Raw genomic sequence first — 17,761 nt, 5'->3', positions numbered from 1 at the left:
AAGATCACATCTATACAAACAGTATATTGATGGCTAAGCTCTCTGCAAATTTCCCTTCATCGCGGACAAGCTACAGTAAATGCCTCAAACCCTCGTGGACATCTGGCAGCCAAGGACTCTCCGGAGACTCTGGCAAAAGAGCAGAACATCTCATGCAATGTCAGTGGACCTGTCAAAGCAATCTGTTTTTCTCTGCCATGGGTCAGAGGCCAGCGCGCTGAGTGTACACACACAGCACAGCACATATGACTAGAGCGCCGGTGCTTCGCCTCCAGCTACTCCACCTGTGCACCTTCTCCATCCTCTGCCTCTCCTGTTTATCTTTCTTGATAATCTCTCTTTATTCCTTTAAATTTTCTCCCCTTCCCTCGCATTGTTCTGAATTCTGGTGGCGCCCTCCTTCCTTCAGCCTCACTAAGAGATCTGCACGTTGTTCATACTCGGCTGCATCCTGCTCCGGTGTCCTTGAGAGCCGGGGTTGGAGGTAAGGGTGGGTCTGTTGTATTCGTGCGAGCCCCGCTTCTCCCAGGGTAAAACTAGATGAAATGTGCCTCGCCTAACCTTGACGCCGCTCGACTCCCTCTCTACAGCTTTTCCCGCAGAAAAAAGAAAATGGCCGACTGGCAGTCCAGTGTGAAAGCCTTTGGAGTGAGGCGAAAGTCTGTAATTGGGGGCCCTGAGCAGGGGAGTCTTCGCTGCATGTCAAGGAGAATTATAGCTTGAGGTTAGAAAAAAGTATTTTTTCGGGAGGAGGGATTCTTTTCAATACGCCGCATTAGTTATGCTCATTTTCTTCTCCCTTCCTTTCTTCCTCCCTCCCTTCTTAGCATTTAAAAATACAACCGGACTCCATTTACTGATTGAATGAACGCCATACCAGCTACGGGGCTTCTGCTCCGCCTTTATTACCAAGGCCAGTTTCAATTCATGCCTTAATGAAAGGAGCCTTTACTTTCACAACAGGGGACGCAATTATTCTCTGTATTTCATAACAGTATTACCATCAGAGGTGTGCCGCTTTAATGTGGATGTCTGCATTTAGGCTTTGAGACCCTCAGAGACCCACAGCGTTAATGAGCAAGGTTAGGGCACACTGTGTCGTCTGAGCAGTGAAGCCATTTGCTCCTAAATGACATTCCCTTTGTCAGAATGAGCCCATATTCGTCCTTAATGTGGAGAGTCACCCAAGGCATCTGCATTGTGTTCATACTGGATTCAAAAATCAAAGAAGAGAAAAAAATTAAACTGTGGGAGTGTTTATTAAAAGTGATATTACCACACACCTTATATATCTATATGGATACGTTAAAAAAAAAAAAAACATGACTCACTTTGTCAGACACAGGTTTTCACTTTGTCTTCACCTTAATCACATCTTTCAGGCACCGAGCCATAGATGGCGCCTCCGAGGGAGGAATCTCGCTGACAGGAAATTATGAAAAAGAATTAATTTGACCTTTGCTTGCAGCGAGAAAAAGAGAGAGAGACAGAGAATGAGGAGAGGAGATTGCGGGGAGGGTGGAAAGATGGAGTCAAGGGAGGCTTAAGGAGGAAGCGCCTCCACAGAGGGCAGGATCCTGAGGAGAGAACTCGGATAATGAGAGCGCTCAGCTTCCCACATGGAGCAAGACATCTGATTCACTGGAAAGCCCAAAGGAAGGACAGTCGTCACCCCGAGCTCCCTCAGTCCTCGCAGCGAGTGGCTTCAATAAAGACTTCGGAGGAGAGACTCTCTATTCACTCATGATGGCCATTTGTGCCAGTTTGCTCAAAAAATGTGGGCTTCCCATCGCCTGGTGAACGTGGCCGAGTTCAGGAGCATTCTTCAGGAGCAAGAGATTAGACACAGCCTGTCGTGCCAGCTGTTTACCTGAGGGTGGCGCTGATTGGCGTGTATCAGTGGCTCTGCTCCTTACCATCAAAATGAGCTGTCACTGTAACCCCTCCTCCCTCCTCACGAGTCGCCATGGCGGTCCGAACAATGAGCGCATATGAGCACAAAGCTGTGAGGAGTTCACTGTCTGCATGACTGTCTCTGTTATTTATTGGATATGATGCCTTTCTAAAGTTATTACATCCTAGGTTTATGAAGTCAGAAACTTTCCTCGATATTTTTGCACGCATCGTCCAGGATGGCTCCATCGGATCCATTCACTCCTCTCGCATGTGCTCGACTAATAATGTCTTTGCTTTCATTGTCTGGGCCCGTCAATCAGCTGTTCTCATCAGCTGCTCACGTCTATCCAACAGCACAGCGGCACGCCTTCAGTCGTAGCCCATCATCTCGCTGCTGTCTCTGAAAATACGACTGTCTTGGTACGTTCTCGCCGCTGTTGCTCTACCTCCTCGTCACCGGCCGGTCTTTGCAGACTCATCAGCTCCATCATTTCATCAGCCACCACCACCAGCACCACCAGTGTCTTTACTGACAGAGTCAAAGCCTTTCTGATGAGACTTAATCATCACATATCATCTGTCATAATAAACGATGATCTTTACTTCGTTCACTTCTCCCCCGTGATTGAAACTTGGTTTGAGAGGGAAAAAGTGCAGATCTGCGTGATCCTTTAGCAGACACGGTGAGATAGCTCTACAAATCCTGCTTCTGAGGCAAGCTAACAATGTTTTTTCTCCAGGCCTGTTAAAAGTTATTGATCGGGCTGCTTGTTATCCCACAATCACCAGACTGTAAAATGAGGCGTTAATCTACAAGCGGGGCAAAACGTGGAACCCGCCGGTGTGCAACTCTTCAAAAGCAAAGTTTCTCTAGTCGCTCAAGATCTTCACGTCAGCAAAGTTTACATGTTGAGCCAGTTAAAAGCCGCGGAAAAAAAGACAGAGGAGGACATCCTGTTCAGCGAAGCTCTCTGACTGAAGAGATTTCCTTTATGAAGCCGTGAAGTGGGGAGAGATAATTCATTAAGGTGCCTGGAGCAAAGGAGCCGAGGTCTACTAAAGCACAACAGGAAAGCTTCCTTCATTTACTGCCCCGCGGCCACAAAAGCTGCTGAACTTTTTCACCCTGGGACCTGAATAAGAAATTTAGGCTATTGTGTGGAGATTCAGGCTCAGAGAGGTGGTTGCAGCTCTTGTTATCATATTTTAACCACGAACAACACCCGCCCGAGTTAAGAAACTACGTGCTCAACGGAGACTGAGGGGGAATTTTTAAGTATTTGCATCAATTTGCATGATTGTTTTTGCATTTTCTGTGATTGACTGGCGACCGCGCTGCAAATTTACTGGAAAAGCAGCTCTTTAACATGCAAGCAAACAAACTTCTCAGCAACTTCGCACAAATGCTACAATTCTGGCGGACAATGACGGGCGCAAACGCACAAAGTGAAGCAAAGTGAAACTGCCTATGTCTAATTTTTTTCAAAGTTGTCCTCGTCTTCTCTCTTAAATGAGACTCTGTTACAGTAAATGAAGCATAAACAGCGAGCGGGTGTCGACATTCACAGATTAGCACTATGTACTCAGAAAACCACTTTCATACAGCTCCGTCAGCTGTGTAATTCAAGTTTCTTTTAAGAGTGATGATTTCACAAGCCAGTAATAGCATATTTACTGGCATAGGACTGTTATTGAAAACTCTGAAATGGTTATAAGCATGAAATTGAATACAGAAGAAGAGCAAAATGAGATTTTTTTTTTTTCGAGGAGGGGAGAAACGCGACAGCTTAACGGCTTCCAATCTGTGTATTCGAGTTAATTCAGAGAGATTCAGTGCAGTCACTACAGGCTTTTAACACACAACCATTTGGACGGTTTAACGGCATTATCAAGAAAACAAGCTAATTAATCACAACAGCCTCGTTCCCGCTTCCCAATTGTCTCCGAGTGTGACTTTTTAAGCTGTCAGGGGGGTTAAAGTGAAGCCATAACTCACTGTGATTCACCAGAGAGACAGACAGATGCTTCGGTTTAACACCCTGCCCTCTACATTTGGTCTCAGGTGCAGCAACGTCTTCGTTTGTTTCTATGGATACACACATTAAAGCTAAATATAATCTGTACAAGGAGTAGCTCAGACATTTACAAGAAGAAACACAGACAGGAGCTGCTGGGCCAACTGTATCATTTTTTCTATCACCTCATAAAACCTCAGTTTTATTAGTTTTCTCCTGTGTATTGATCTTTTATTAAATGTCCCTCCTTTTTTCATGTTTTAGTTGTTTTCTAATATGTGTTGACATTTTATAAAAGCTTATTCTGCTGATTTTATCTTTTGCTTTCATTTCCGCCCTTTCGAAGCACAGCCGCGCTCGAAAGCTCTCCAATAAAAGCGTCTTACCATTAACCGTCAAAAACAAGGTTTTATTTTGCATCGCATGGCGCATTAAGATTTTCCAGACTTTCAGCTGGAGAAAGAAAACCGCATAAATCTGCTGATTCTCACAGCGGAAGACTTACGTGATACTTCCCGGAGTTCAGGAAACTTGATGATGGTAATCAACCAAGAACATGAGGATATTTTTTTTGTGTTTCCTCGCAAATGTGAAAGTTCTGGATGGAGAGACACATTTCAGCATCATAGAGGACAACAGAGACATGTATACCCTACTGGAAACACTTTGGTTTGGTTTAGGCGCCTGGGTCGAGCCTGCAGGATGGTTACACTCCCCCCGGGGGCTACATGTCAGGGTTGCTGCTCATGTCGGAAAAGGACTTTTGGATGAAACTTTAAATTCATTATCATGGCTTCTCAGATGTTTAATTCATTACATCACGCCCTACAACTCCCCTTTAAAGCCCTTTAATTTTAATAAATCGCTACGTATATTTAAGATTGAACACGAAACTTACGCTGCTATCAGAGCTGCTGTCGTGCAAATGGGAAACAAAGCTGAAGTTTTTAGACACGAGCGAGCGAGTTCTGCTTTGTCATGTGTTTGCATGTTGTTTGCTTGATGGAATTATGAAGCTCGGGAATTTCGCGGAAAATAAGCTCGCAGCGTAGTGCAGTTAATTCGCTGTGTGCTGTTATTATGTTGACATGCTGTGATACGCTCACAACACGACTGATGTCACATGCAATTAGCGTCCAAAGCTTCGCTTGATTTACATGAGCATGTGTAATGTCATCCTCGGTGGGTCGCTGTGCTTCAAAGAAAGTGCTTCTGGGATTGTTGAACAGCTCCACACACACACACACACACACACACACACACACACACACACACACACAAACCTTTCTAAGCGATTGGGCAAAAGTGTGCAGCGTTGAGAAAGTAGGCAAGATCAAGAACTTTCTGATCAAGCTCTTTCTTTTATTCCTCACAGAACAAGCTGTGGTGGGGGGGGACACAGCAGAACTGAGCACCCTCTGCTTCCACCCTGCACTGACTCCAAAGGGCCACTATCAGGCCGTCCACTCAGCGCTCCGAGGCCGTCGCCGTTCGGGTATCGCTTTCTATTTGGAGTGCCTGGGCCCGTCTCTGTTGACTGTAAGCAATAAGCGATGAGCCTCCACTCTCTGCCGTCCCCGTGGCAAAGAGAGGGAGAGGGGAAATCTAATTATTTCCCTCCCATGGCCCAGCAAGCCTTAAAGGTTAATCACTGTCCGTCTAGCTAATTCTGTCTGGGTACACTGCAGTAATTACAACACCTCGCTCTCTCTCGCCTGCTCTCTCGCCTTTTTCTCTATTGTGTACCTTGCTCGCTCCGGCGCTCTCTTCTGCACCCTCTCTCTTTATAGATACTGGATGTCCCTCTCTCTCTCCTGCTCTACCATGTTTGGCTTTATATACAGTTGCTGCACTCTCTCGTCTCTTCTGTCCGCATATACTGTAAACTTACATGTATATCTTTCATCCTTTTCCACTGAGACTTCCTGTTTCCAGCCTCCTGCCACTTTAATTTGCTGCTGATGCTTATCGCTCAACACTTCCTCCATGTTTACCAAAACTAACAATCAGACTAACTGCCGCTTCATTTCACTTCACTCATTCAACCTCACATTGTGATCATGTTAATTCATTTCCGAGGAAGGAGGAAGCATTTCCGCCTCTGGGCCGCAGTCGACCAATGACAGTCTCACAGATAAGTCACACACCTAACGAACAAATCCCGTCAACTTCCAGGGTGGGGCAATCTTACACAAAAAATGACGGATTTTGCTGCAAAACGTACGTTGAAGCCCGACTCTGTTCCATCCGTTCATCCCAGAGACACAGCGAGTGCTAGCCAACGAGTTAATTTTCTTGTGTTATATCTGTTAACTGGGTCCACACAAATCTGCAGTGTGCTCGATAACGTTAGCCAACGTTAGCCCTCCAAGTTACATGATGATTCATGTCATGCCGACAGGACATCTCATAGGCAGGGCTGCTGACAGAGAAGGTTACATGATACGATATTAATAATTAGAAAAATACGATAATTCTGGCAGAAAACGTCACATGACTCTGGGGTTGTTCTTCTATTGAATATTTAGATCCGTGCATACTACGGGCAAAGATCTAGAGCTAGATCTAAGATATTTTAAGGCATGGCAGTATTTTACGCTACAGAGGAAGACAGCATCATCAGTCTGAATCCACAAAACTCTGATTAATGGCTCAACATTAGGCGCCACCAGTCAGAGATGTAAGGTGCGATTCAAAGCTCTGGACACATGCCGTCTACATAAATTTATGATAATCTACATTTAATCGACAGTTTGGTCATATTCACCACTTTGCAACTCTGAGTTGCTCTTTTTAAGAGAGATCCTGCTACAAGTCGCCAGTGAAATCACTTTCCAGCTTTGGTGTGAAGCCGCTGTCAACAAGACGGAGCCCTTCCTGCCCAGATGTTTCACATTCAAAGCCTTCCAGTGGCTCAAATGGCAAAAAGGCCTGGTCGCCTTTTAATGTGACACATCTGCAGGACGCGTTGTGTTCAACTGATTAAAAATACTTCAGCAAAGTCGAGGCAAATGGGAAAAATAGTGAATAAAACAGTGTTTTCGGAACCTTAGAGCAGCATATTGTTGAGTTTGGTAATGTGTTACGCTGATGGGAGCACCCCCTCTCAGTGCCTCTCATTTGGCTGTTTTTAGTCAGGCTATTATTTGAAACTCAGCCATTGTTTAAATCCTGGATTTGCAGAATATATAAAAATATACAGACATATAGATGATTTATATATAGATATTTCGTAGAGACGTGTTTGCCTTCCATCAGATCTCAGAGGGAGGAGGGTTTCCTTTTCTCACCTCCTCTATTTCTCACACTCCCTTTTCTCCATCTTCTCACCGCCTCTCTTTCGGCTTTTCTTCCTCATCCTACCTTCTTGTCACCTACTGTCCCCCCCCCCCCATTCTTCTCACCAATTCATCCCCCTTCTTTCTCTCTTTCATTCTCCCTCTTCATCTTCATCATCTCATCACCACTCTCCGCCACCTTCTCACTTCATTTCTCTCCCTCTGGCTCGGCTCCTCGCTGGTTACAGCTGCATATCCCTCCAGCAACAGCTCGAGGAAGAGCGCCTTGGGCCGAGAAACACTCCTCCACCTCTTCTCCTTCCAATTTCTCCTTCCCTGCCGAAAGCATCTCCAGAAGCGACAGCTTAGGAGACTTAAAATACTTTCTGTTTTCCTTTTTCTCCTTTTCTCACTGTTCTAACTTTCTCCCCATTCCATCACTCGCAGTACTTTCAGTGATGCAGCTGCTAAATACGGGAAATTTCCAATAATGGTTATAATAGAGCAAAAAACAAGCAAATAAATTTTTTCATTCATTTTCTTCACTTATACCTATTTGTTATTACTTCCTGTGATGTTTGTGCATAATTCATGTCATGCAAAACAAAATCTAAACCCTGTGCACATCTTCTCACTTCCATTTCCCAACATCCACCAAATTTAGGTCCTTCCCGTCCCCCTGTCCTATCTCCCCGAGGCCCAGATAGGCTCCGCTAACAAGCTGCCTCCTGCTGAGGCCAGCGGCCGGTCGCTGCTGAGGGTGGTGGGCTGTCGCTTCGCATATCATCAATACAGAGAAGGGATCGGAGACGAGAGGAGAGGAAGAGTGGCGGAGATGAGACAGAAAGCGCGAGGAGGGAAGGGATGGGAGGCTGAGAGTAGCCCTCAGCAAAGTGTCATCGCTCAGCTAAACTCTCTGCCGTGCGCTCTCTCTTCCTCTTTCTATTTTCCACTTGCCAGGAGACCAAAACAGCGGCAGGGGATAGAGGCTGCTTTATTATCCTCCAAATGTTTTCCAAGAATTTAGCAGAGTGACAAAGATCCCTCGAATTTGTTTCTCGGCCCCCGCGGCAAAGCCCTGCTTGAGAGTCTGTGGGCAGACGGGCGCTGATGGAAGTGGTGGCGGCGGCGGTGGCGAGGCGAAGCGCTGCTGGTAGCGGTGATGGAGGAGGGCAGCTGCTAGAATCGCTGAGGAAGAGACGAGGGAAGCTGAGAATCACGGGGTGAGGAGGACAGAGCGAGGAGAGGATGGGAAACAACAGCACCCGCCTGCTGTTGTGAAACACGCTACAGAGGACGCGCTGAGAAGTGAATCGTGTAGAAAAAACAAAGGAATGAAGTTGAAGTGAGAGACTGCGGGGGGGCCACAGTGTGCATACAGGAAAGTACGATGAGGGGAGGATGATGGTGGTGTCCTCTGTGACAGAGAACAGCTGACGGTGGAAAGGCGAATGCTGTATTACATGTGTCTTTGGTGAAAGGGCAAATTCAGTACAGGTAATAATGTAAATTAGTTTGATGAATACAATGTACCTCATGTGGATACACAGCATGCTCAATTTTGGATTATTATGGTTTAGATTTATAGTTACTGACAGCGGTGGCACTGCCCTTACAGTACAGTTTTGAAGGGCTTGAGTATTTTCATTTTATGCTACTTTACACTTATACTACAAACATTTAAGAAGGACATAATGTACATGTATTTTACAGGTATGTTTACTCTCTGCTTTTCAAATTAAGTTTTTAAATCCAAAACGTGATGATCAGGTTCTAAAAACAGATGCATCATTGCAGTATTAAGAAGCAGTTAAAATTAGCCCTGCCCCACCAAGTCCAACATTAAAGCATCACTTCATGCATTAATAATAATGATCCAGTAACATAATATAACAGTGAGAGGGGCCATTCTGCATAATGAGTACTTTTACTTCCTTGTGCATACACACAGGATTTTTTATGTATAACACAGTATTTCTACACAGATGTATTCCTACTAACACTTTATGTCAGCACACGATCTGAATACTTACTGCGTTCTACTTTACTGTCATGAGCTCATTTATTTATTGTTAGATTAATTTGGAAATTACAAATTTCCAAATTATAGTCCAACTATTTGATCAAACTTTGATGAAGTGTTCGAATTATTGGACATATTATTCATACTCCGGAAATACTACATTTTTGTTTAATTGTGTCTGTTATAGCGGGTCCTTCATAAATTATACTGGAGCCACCACGAGCTACAAACCCTGCGGTTCTCTGTCGAGTATTTCTCAGGTGTAACTGTTAATATGACCACTGATCACTGTCACACTGTGATCTGGAAACGTACCTGAGTGAGTTACTGTTTGTGGAACCTCCTCTGTTATCAGACACACTGTGTTTGTGTAAGAGATGTGGTTTCGACAACTCTGCGCTATCCCGGTGTGGATATGATACAATAACCTGTTAATCTTTTCTCGCTATTAAACGGACTGTGTTTCCTTTTTTGAGTATTAATAGTCTCAAAACGTGGCTGACAAAACGGTGGAGGTATTTGTTCTTCTGTCAGCGCGCCAGCACCGATTATCCTCGTGCTTGCGTTGGAGTGAAATAGCACCTACACATATTGTTGAGATGAGTGTCTTGCATAGACTCTAGACTCTATCCTGAAATGTGAAATGGCTTTACAGCTTCATATTCTGGGTAATCCCTGCACAACATGTGCAGGCAGGTATAGCTGTTGATATTAAAGATGCCATGTGAAGACCACGAGTCGTGCTATGTTAATGCATTTTGGTGAGTAACAGTGAACGTAACCTGGGTACCCTTAAAGTGGCAATCACACCTGAAAGTGACATTCAAGGCTCGTTCATGTGCAACATGTTGGGGGCAGATTCTTGGTGCACAGTGACTAATTGGAGCTCTAGTTAGTGAACCACTGTAGCTGACGAGCTAAATGCGCTAACTGGCCTGGTTGACTGGCACTTGTCAGTCACAAAAGCTCCTGTAGCTTCTCTCTAGTTTCAGTGCACACTGTTTCATTCAATTAAACAGTAAACAAAGGGAATTAAAGCTCAAACAAGAAGCTAGCAAACTCATCAGCTTGTTGGCTTAGCTTGTTTGCTACCAGGAGAACAATTTTACACAGTTTATTCAAAAGACGCACGTATCAGCAACTCCTTTCTCATAACTTTGCTCCTTTGTGGACTTTGTGGAGGAGGTTATATAAAAGTTGGTGGTGAGGCACAGCTAATAAGATAATCTGGCTCTCAAAGAGATTGGTTAACAGCACAAATTCATGTGCCAAAGATGCCATTCCTGCGCATTAATTTTCTCAAGCTGATCCCCTGATCGCAGCCATTCCGCTGGAATGAACTGATTTCAGTGTGAAACCTGGTCCTGGTGCATCCAGGCTTTAAAGCCGCCTGTGATCACTTCACACCAAAAGATACCAAAGGAGAAAAAAATGGTGCATGACTCTCGCGGTTGCATAATCGTTTTTGATTCATCACTTCCTGCCAGTTTTAAGACATGCAGTGATTGCCATGACTACAGATGGCATGCACATAAATGCTGCACAGTAAATGACTTGAATATTTAACAGAATGTGAGATGTCGTTCTGCTTATGAATAATCTTTACTCGGCAGAGAAACAGATACAGCACATGCTCTAAAAACCTGTTGTGTTTTCAAGCCTGTGCGAGAAAATTATATGATGAGTGAGATAAATAGTACTATGGTGAAATGTGTGCAGTGCGTTTTATATATTCTATGGTTGACCGAGTTCGAGGGGTGAAAACGGCTGCTGAGAAATCTACCTTGTGTGAGAAGTTGAAGGGTCCTGACTTCCTCCCGGACGCGAAGCTGCAGGACCTGCTGCAGGATGTGCTGCCTCTGGCCTTCCTGCATGATGCCCATTCTCTCCAGCTTTCTGTCTGTCAATCTCATCAGAGCCCGCCCTAAACAGCCAGAAAAAACACAAAAACAAGGCCGGAGGTTGAGGGCCAGAAAGAGTGGGAGGCCAGTGGGAGTTCAATATGCACAGCTGGAGACGCTCTAAAAGGGAAGACATAAAGCTTTTATGTCAGTAGAAGGAAAGAGTGAGGAAACAAACACAAACAAATGTGGTCAGAAAATTACAGCCGCACAATTTGTGCATTGTATATTGATAAGAGAGACGTCGCAACACCGAGTCTGACATAAAAACTAGCTGTTTTAAGAGCCTTCGCCTTTTATGTGAACGTCAATTAGTCTGAAATTTGCTATTAAGCCGAGCACAACTCAACATGGAGCACGTTCTTCTAAAAGACGGCACACATTTTACACAAATATCAGAACTGTACATCCCGAGAGCAAGAATCCCTCACAGCTCCCTCTTTAATTGCAAATCCTTGTATAAAATCCATAATTTAATCACCCAATCAGTTTCTATGAGGGGGATTTGGGCTGCTGGTAAAGTGCGAGCAGAGTGTGGTGTAATTATTAACGCTTGTTATGAGTGCCTTTGTAACATGTGGGCTGGTAAGCAGATAGGATGATAATTCAGGGTAATTACTAGGCATTAGGTTGGACCCCGAGAGCTCCCTTTGCTTTTGTGCACCGATGACTGCGCAGGGATGAAAGTGGCTCTGATTGGTTGACGGCCGGGGGGGTCGGTCCTGATAGGCTGATGAAAGTTAGTCCGTCTTCGCCCTCGTTTTCTTTCACCTCGCTTCTGTCAGATCATTAAAGTTAACAAATACGAGGCTTAATTCGTTACTTACGCAGGATTGAAAGTGAATTTTAAATGTGTCCTCTTATTCAAAGCCCCTCTTTTTAAAAACAGCAACAGAGAGAAAGGCAGGCTTTTTAATTTCGTGTCTCTCGACTTGTTTGGACGATCTATTGTGGATCGTTAGGACGCGCCGAGCCCCACGCTGCCACTTTGCTACCACAGCACAGAAGGGAGCAGTTGGGGAAAGCTAAGCACCCTTAATTGTTAGTTGGTAAAACATTGACTGCGTTAGGACAATTTTCTCCTGCCTTAACAAAAGAAGCTCTTTGCTCGCCGCTGCGGCCAGAAGGGGGTAAAATGCCAAACATAGTTAAGATGCTTCACAGCAAAATGGCGCTGAAAGTACCCATTACATAAACACTGGGGAGCTAAGTAGACTCATAAAGGCTCAGACGTGAGAGGAGCATATTAAAGGGGAAAATGGAAAGGACAAAGATTAGTGAGGTGGAAAGAGAAAGCGGGCTAATGAATCAAAGGCGGGACGGAGGGCGGAAAGTTGGGGAGAAGAGAGACACGCACAGATTGACCGACAGCACATAAAGCATGTTGGTATGAGTCTATAAACATTGACCAACCGTCACCCTGCACATCATCTTATGACCAAAGATAGATCGGCATGGCAACAGAGGCTCACTTGTTCTCTGCTTCAGTGATGTCTATCTTAAATAACAGCCAGCAGATGAACAGATGGTTCTCACAGCGTCTTTGCTAATCTTTGCATTATTCATTGAGGCATCCACATGTTGACATGTCCTCTGTGTGTTTGCTGATGCTGGGCCACAGATCCCTCTGCTGCTTGTGTAAAAATACCTTCGCTGTCTTCTTCTGACCTTTAAAAAACAATAATGTGAAAGAGCCTTTAAGTAATCACCCTCCCCTTTGCCACAACCTGATTTTGATGAAGATGACAGCTGACCAAACGAGGAAATGTGAAGGATGTGGAGGAGCAGGACGAGTGGATCAAAAGCTACAAACAAACTCCTGCAAACAGTCCAACTCGCTGTGACACATTTGTTTGTGATGTTTCGAAGCAGGACCTGCGTCACAATGAGAGGCCATCTTAAAAAGGGAGTGGCTGTGAGTCTGCAGCCAATCACATTCTCCACGTGCAATATGAAGACATTAATACCAAACAGCAATGACATATAAGTAAATTATTGTTTGGTAGTTATGCCCTCTATTGAACACTGGGATTGGTTGCAGACTTAGAGCTGCATACGGCTTCTCATTTGGGGCGACTGTGGCTCAGGACGTAGATCAGTCGCCACCTATCAAAGGGTCGGCGGTTCGATCCCTGGCCTCGGCAGCCTACATGTCGAAGTAGCCTCTGGCAAGACACTTTAGCCCAAACTGCTTCCGATGCTGTACATCGGTGTGTGAGTGCGTTAATGTTCGTAATGAGCAGGTGGCCTAGCTATCGTCGTGTGAATGGCTGAACGCAGGCTTGTGTTGTAAAAGCACTTTGAGTGGGCGTCAGACTAGAAAAGCTCTATATAATAATAATAATATCTATAAATACAGTGCATTTACCATCATTATCACAAATCATATCTGACATGGGTAATAAGTGAGCGTTTTTTTTGGCAGTGCAGTGAGCATCAATCACAGATATACAGCAGATAGTCTAGTAATCCATTTTTAAACAATCTTGCCCAGAGTGAATTAAGAGTTTGATACCAGTTTCACACCTGTAGGTTAAATATGAAGCTAAGATGGCTAGTTTAGCATCATCAGCAGGATAAACAAATGAGACATAACAGGTTCCTGAGCGAGCTTTAGAGGTGCTGCTGAGCAGAACCAGACTAGCTGTCTCCACATCTTTCCAGTATTTATGCTATGCTAACATAGCCAGCTGGTACTGAACTAATGAAAACAACCCTTCTGATTTTACTCTCTGCAACAGAGAAAATAAGTGGACGTGCTCCAAAATGTTGCACTTTTAAATGACTTCTGGAACAAATCGTCATTTCAAAATCCAATATTATAAAAAACTCTCATAAAATTAGTAAGAGTCATGAAGTAGAGAGGTGATAAAATAATGTTTTTGAGCTACTTAAATGGTCCTCAAACACAACACCAGGGTTAATGAAACCTTCCAGTTGTGATTTAGAAGCGGTCGTCAAAATCATTTCGCATGAATGTTTATTTCACTAAATAAGATTTCCCGTGGATGTCTTAATACATCAGGCCTGGCATCCTCTAACAGCTTAAAACAAGACGTGTATTAATGTGGGCAGGTGGAGCACTGCGGATGCCTGGAATACGCAAAGCTCGCCGATGCCGCGGACAAGCGGCCTGTCCTCGGCGGCGGGCGCCAACGCCGCTCCGTCCGGTCGGCGAGGCAGTAACAGCAGGGTGGAACAGCCTCGGAAAGGAGTCCAAGCTTTCACTCTCTCGCCCTGCAGTTCTGAGCCATTGGTTTTGACAATCCCACCAAGCCTCAGCTGGGAATTTTTCAAACCACAATTAATACACTGAGCAGTGTAGCATGGCCACGAGGAGGAGGAGGAGGAGGAGGAGGAGGAGGACAGAAGAGGAAATTGGTCAAGAGGAAATAAATGAGGTAAGAGTAGAAGGCATGCTTAAGAGAAAAGTTGAATTTCTTGAAGTGACAGAAAACAGTGAATCAGCTGTAAAATGAATCACAGCGGGCTGCGCGTGGCACAAACACAATATTATGTCAGCTCGCCGTCGTGCTGCACGGTTAATTCTAAAGAGCGGCGCCTCAGGTCACTTAGCAGGTCAACGCCAACAGACGACGGCAAAAACAAGACCAGGCAGAAAATCAGCGACTCTTGACCCGGAACATATATTTTACACGCTGTCACATACTGACGCACACCGACACTGTCGTCCTGCTTAACAGCAGCGGCATCTGAACACGTGTCTAATCGCTGCAGTGTCTTTGAAGGCAACACGTCCACTCACTCTGCGTGTGGTCCCGTCACCACAGCTGCTTTTACGGCAAATTTTATTCATAATTACGACGACCTGGAAAAAATAAGTAACAGTATTTAACATAATTGCAATGCATTGATTCTAATTATACAATGCCTGTTAAAACAACAAGAAAAGAAAAGCCAATTCAGCTGTTAGACGTCACAGGTGCATCACAGCAGGAACACCTACACACACACTCACACACAGTGAAGTTATGTTGGGAGGGCAGGCAGGGGCGGTCGTTACACACTGTGGCGGTCCCAAAACCTCCTACGAAGAAGTCAGAAGACAGTCCAAGCTGAACGCCAAGCTCGTTCAATACTGGACGAGTCAGAGGAAACTCTGACAGATGCTGCTGGAAATGTTCCATTTCACTTCCTTAGTTGTTCTTCAGCTCACTTATATTTAAAGTGCAAGGGAATCCTCCGTGAAAAAGACAAGTTTATTCTATTTTTCAAAGTCAGCAATAGTAGCATAGTATAGTATAGTAGTTAGTAATTAAAGGATAACTTTCGTTTTTTACAACCTGGACTTTATTTGTAGCATTAAATCTGACCATTTAGACACCCAGACAACTTTGGTGGCATTTGGAGTCATATTCATATTGGAATATGAACGAGTTTCGCCGCAGATTATGCGTTTATAGAGGCTGTGCACGGATGCCCCGAGTACTCGCATTATACGGATATACGCGCCGCTCCTCTGGGGCTGATTTCTTCAAAACGACTCCAAATGCCACCAAAGTTGTCTGGGTGAGTAAATGGTCGTATTTAATGCTACAAATAAGGTCCAGGTTGTAAAAAACGAAAGTTATCCTTTAAATCATGATCATGATGAACTCTTTGAAGAATTAATTCTTCAGATTTGGGCAAAATAAAACGTGTTCATCAACAAGCTCTACGCAAGTAGTTCATCAATATGTGACAAGATCACCCCCACCATCATTAAAGGGGAGTCAGTGCCTGCGGTCCAGCAACATAAATATTTGGGACCCATCTTGGATGTTGACCTTTGATGCCAACACTGATTTTGTTAATTAAAAAAAAAAAAAAAACAATATTCAAGGAAGTTTATCTCTAGTCTCTGATGAAGGAATACTTCCTTAGTTGAGTTAGGTTGCTATATTCTGCAGGTTTACAGCAACAGACTTTACGCAAAAGTGACTTTAAGTGCTGCTTCTGTTTGTATTTAAGTCACACGGAGAGCTCAGGACATCTTCATGGACTCACAGCTACACGGGGAGTTTCATTGATCGGGACAGAGGTTTTCCAGATGTGCCACAAACACATACCTGAGGTTCCTCTTCTTACATCAGCTGTTGGAATAAAATGTGAGATTTGGCCTGCAGCTGTAGATGCAACAGGATGCAACAGTTTTTTTTCCCCCATTTGTTGTTGTTTTTATCCATTTCTGTATTTTTCAGCATTTGCCATCGACTGCCATCTGTACTCCACTTTGTATTAACTCTGAAACATTAGTGTTTCATTGCTGCTAAAATGATATTTGTGTTATTTAAATGAATTAATTCGTAGCGTCTGATCAATATGTGCCCTGCAGTGTTTTTAATGGGCACTGTGGTGATATAGACTCTGTCTGGACTCAAACTGGGGATATTCAATTATTATCCTGTTTTTATTCTTTATTTCTGGGGGGGGGGGGGGGGGGGGGGGGGTTCTGGCGGCACGCAGAATGTTTAGTTTTAAGTTTATTGTACTTTAATAATCCCAAGACTGGGAAATTGCTTCTCTGCTTTTAACCCATCGCTGTTGAAACACAAACGCATGCAACATGCACCATGCAGTGAAACACACACAGGAGCAGTGGGCTGCAATCAATCCAGGGAGCATACTGGGGGGGTTAAGTGCCTTGCTCAAGAGCACATCGGCCGGGGAATGGAGGGGGAGGGATCCGAATTTTTCTGCCGGTCCGGATCAAACCGGCGACCTCCTGATCACAAGCCACTTCTCCAACCTCTAGGCCACGGCTGCCCCCCTGACATTATCTACAGTAGAAGAAGCAGGAAGAAGGCACCATGATGTCTGTGTGTATCAGGATCGTATCTTGTTTTTTCCAATATGGCATCTTTTCCAACTGTTTTTTAACACAAACTGAAAATGTGCATGAACCTGCTGTCCTGTCTGTCCACACATACCAAAACACTAGCCTCTCTCAGGCCTCTCCACTCAGATAACTTCTAGCTTCTACTTTTCTGCCACCCTGGGGGTGAATCATTTCTTCCTCTCTTTATATAAGGCGGTTAATGGATCCAAACTCGAAGGAAGCTGCTCCTGCTTCCACCGAGCTCTGAATATTTCTCTCCATATCACCTATTTCCTTGATTCTGGATGTCACCTGTACCACATCTGTGATTCATAGCCAAGAATTTATTTCTTATAGCTATATTGCGACAACGCTAACAAAAATGTATCATCATCTATATGCATTTTTACGCTCAAACCAAATACAGGCGCACATGTATAAACACACTTTACAGATACACACTGATGTGAGTGCACACACAAGCACATTGTCCCTGGGAATTAGATTAATGAGTGGTGGGTGAGCAGCAGTGGGGCTGAGGCAGATTAATCTACAGCTATAGCCTGGCACGTCAACCACGGCGTTGATGAATGGGAGCTTAAAGTGCATCTGTACACACACACAGAAACATACACATATACAGATATAAAAGCATGTGAGAACTGGGAAGTGTTCGCTAACCGGTCACATACACACATGCCTATAAACAGACACAGATCCCGCAGGAGTCCACTTCAGTTTTCAGCTAAAATGCCATGTGCACTGTGGCTGTGTGGGGCAGCCACGGGTGAGGACAGCAGCACAAAGGCAGCAAAAATTAACCCTCCAAC

At 44.5% G+C, this 17,761-nt stretch overlaps 1 protein-coding gene across 2 annotated transcripts in view; it reads right to left on the bottom strand.

The window, feature by feature from the left end:
* samd12 (sterile alpha motif domain containing 12) overlaps positions 1–17,761 on the bottom strand; it is a 104,301-nt gene that overhangs the window by 48,587 nt on the left and 37,953 nt on the right. For both annotated transcript variants that reach the window (XM_041955323.1, XM_041955322.1), the window contains exon 4: positions 10,996–11,136. In XM_041955323.1, coding sequence (XP_041811257.1) covers positions 10,996–11,136 — 141 coding nt within the window. The remainder of the gene's footprint in view (positions 1–10,995; positions 11,137–17,761) is intronic.

Source organism: Chelmon rostratus, chromosome 16 (genome assembly GCF_017976325.1).
Source record: "Chelmon rostratus isolate fCheRos1 chromosome 16, fCheRos1.pri, whole genome shotgun sequence".
In the NCBI taxonomy this organism is placed as follows: Eukaryota; Metazoa; Chordata; class Actinopteri; order Chaetodontiformes; family Chaetodontidae; genus Chelmon; species Chelmon rostratus.
Note: the sequence above shows the minus strand (reverse complement) of the source record. Positions and strands in the feature narration are given on the sequence as shown.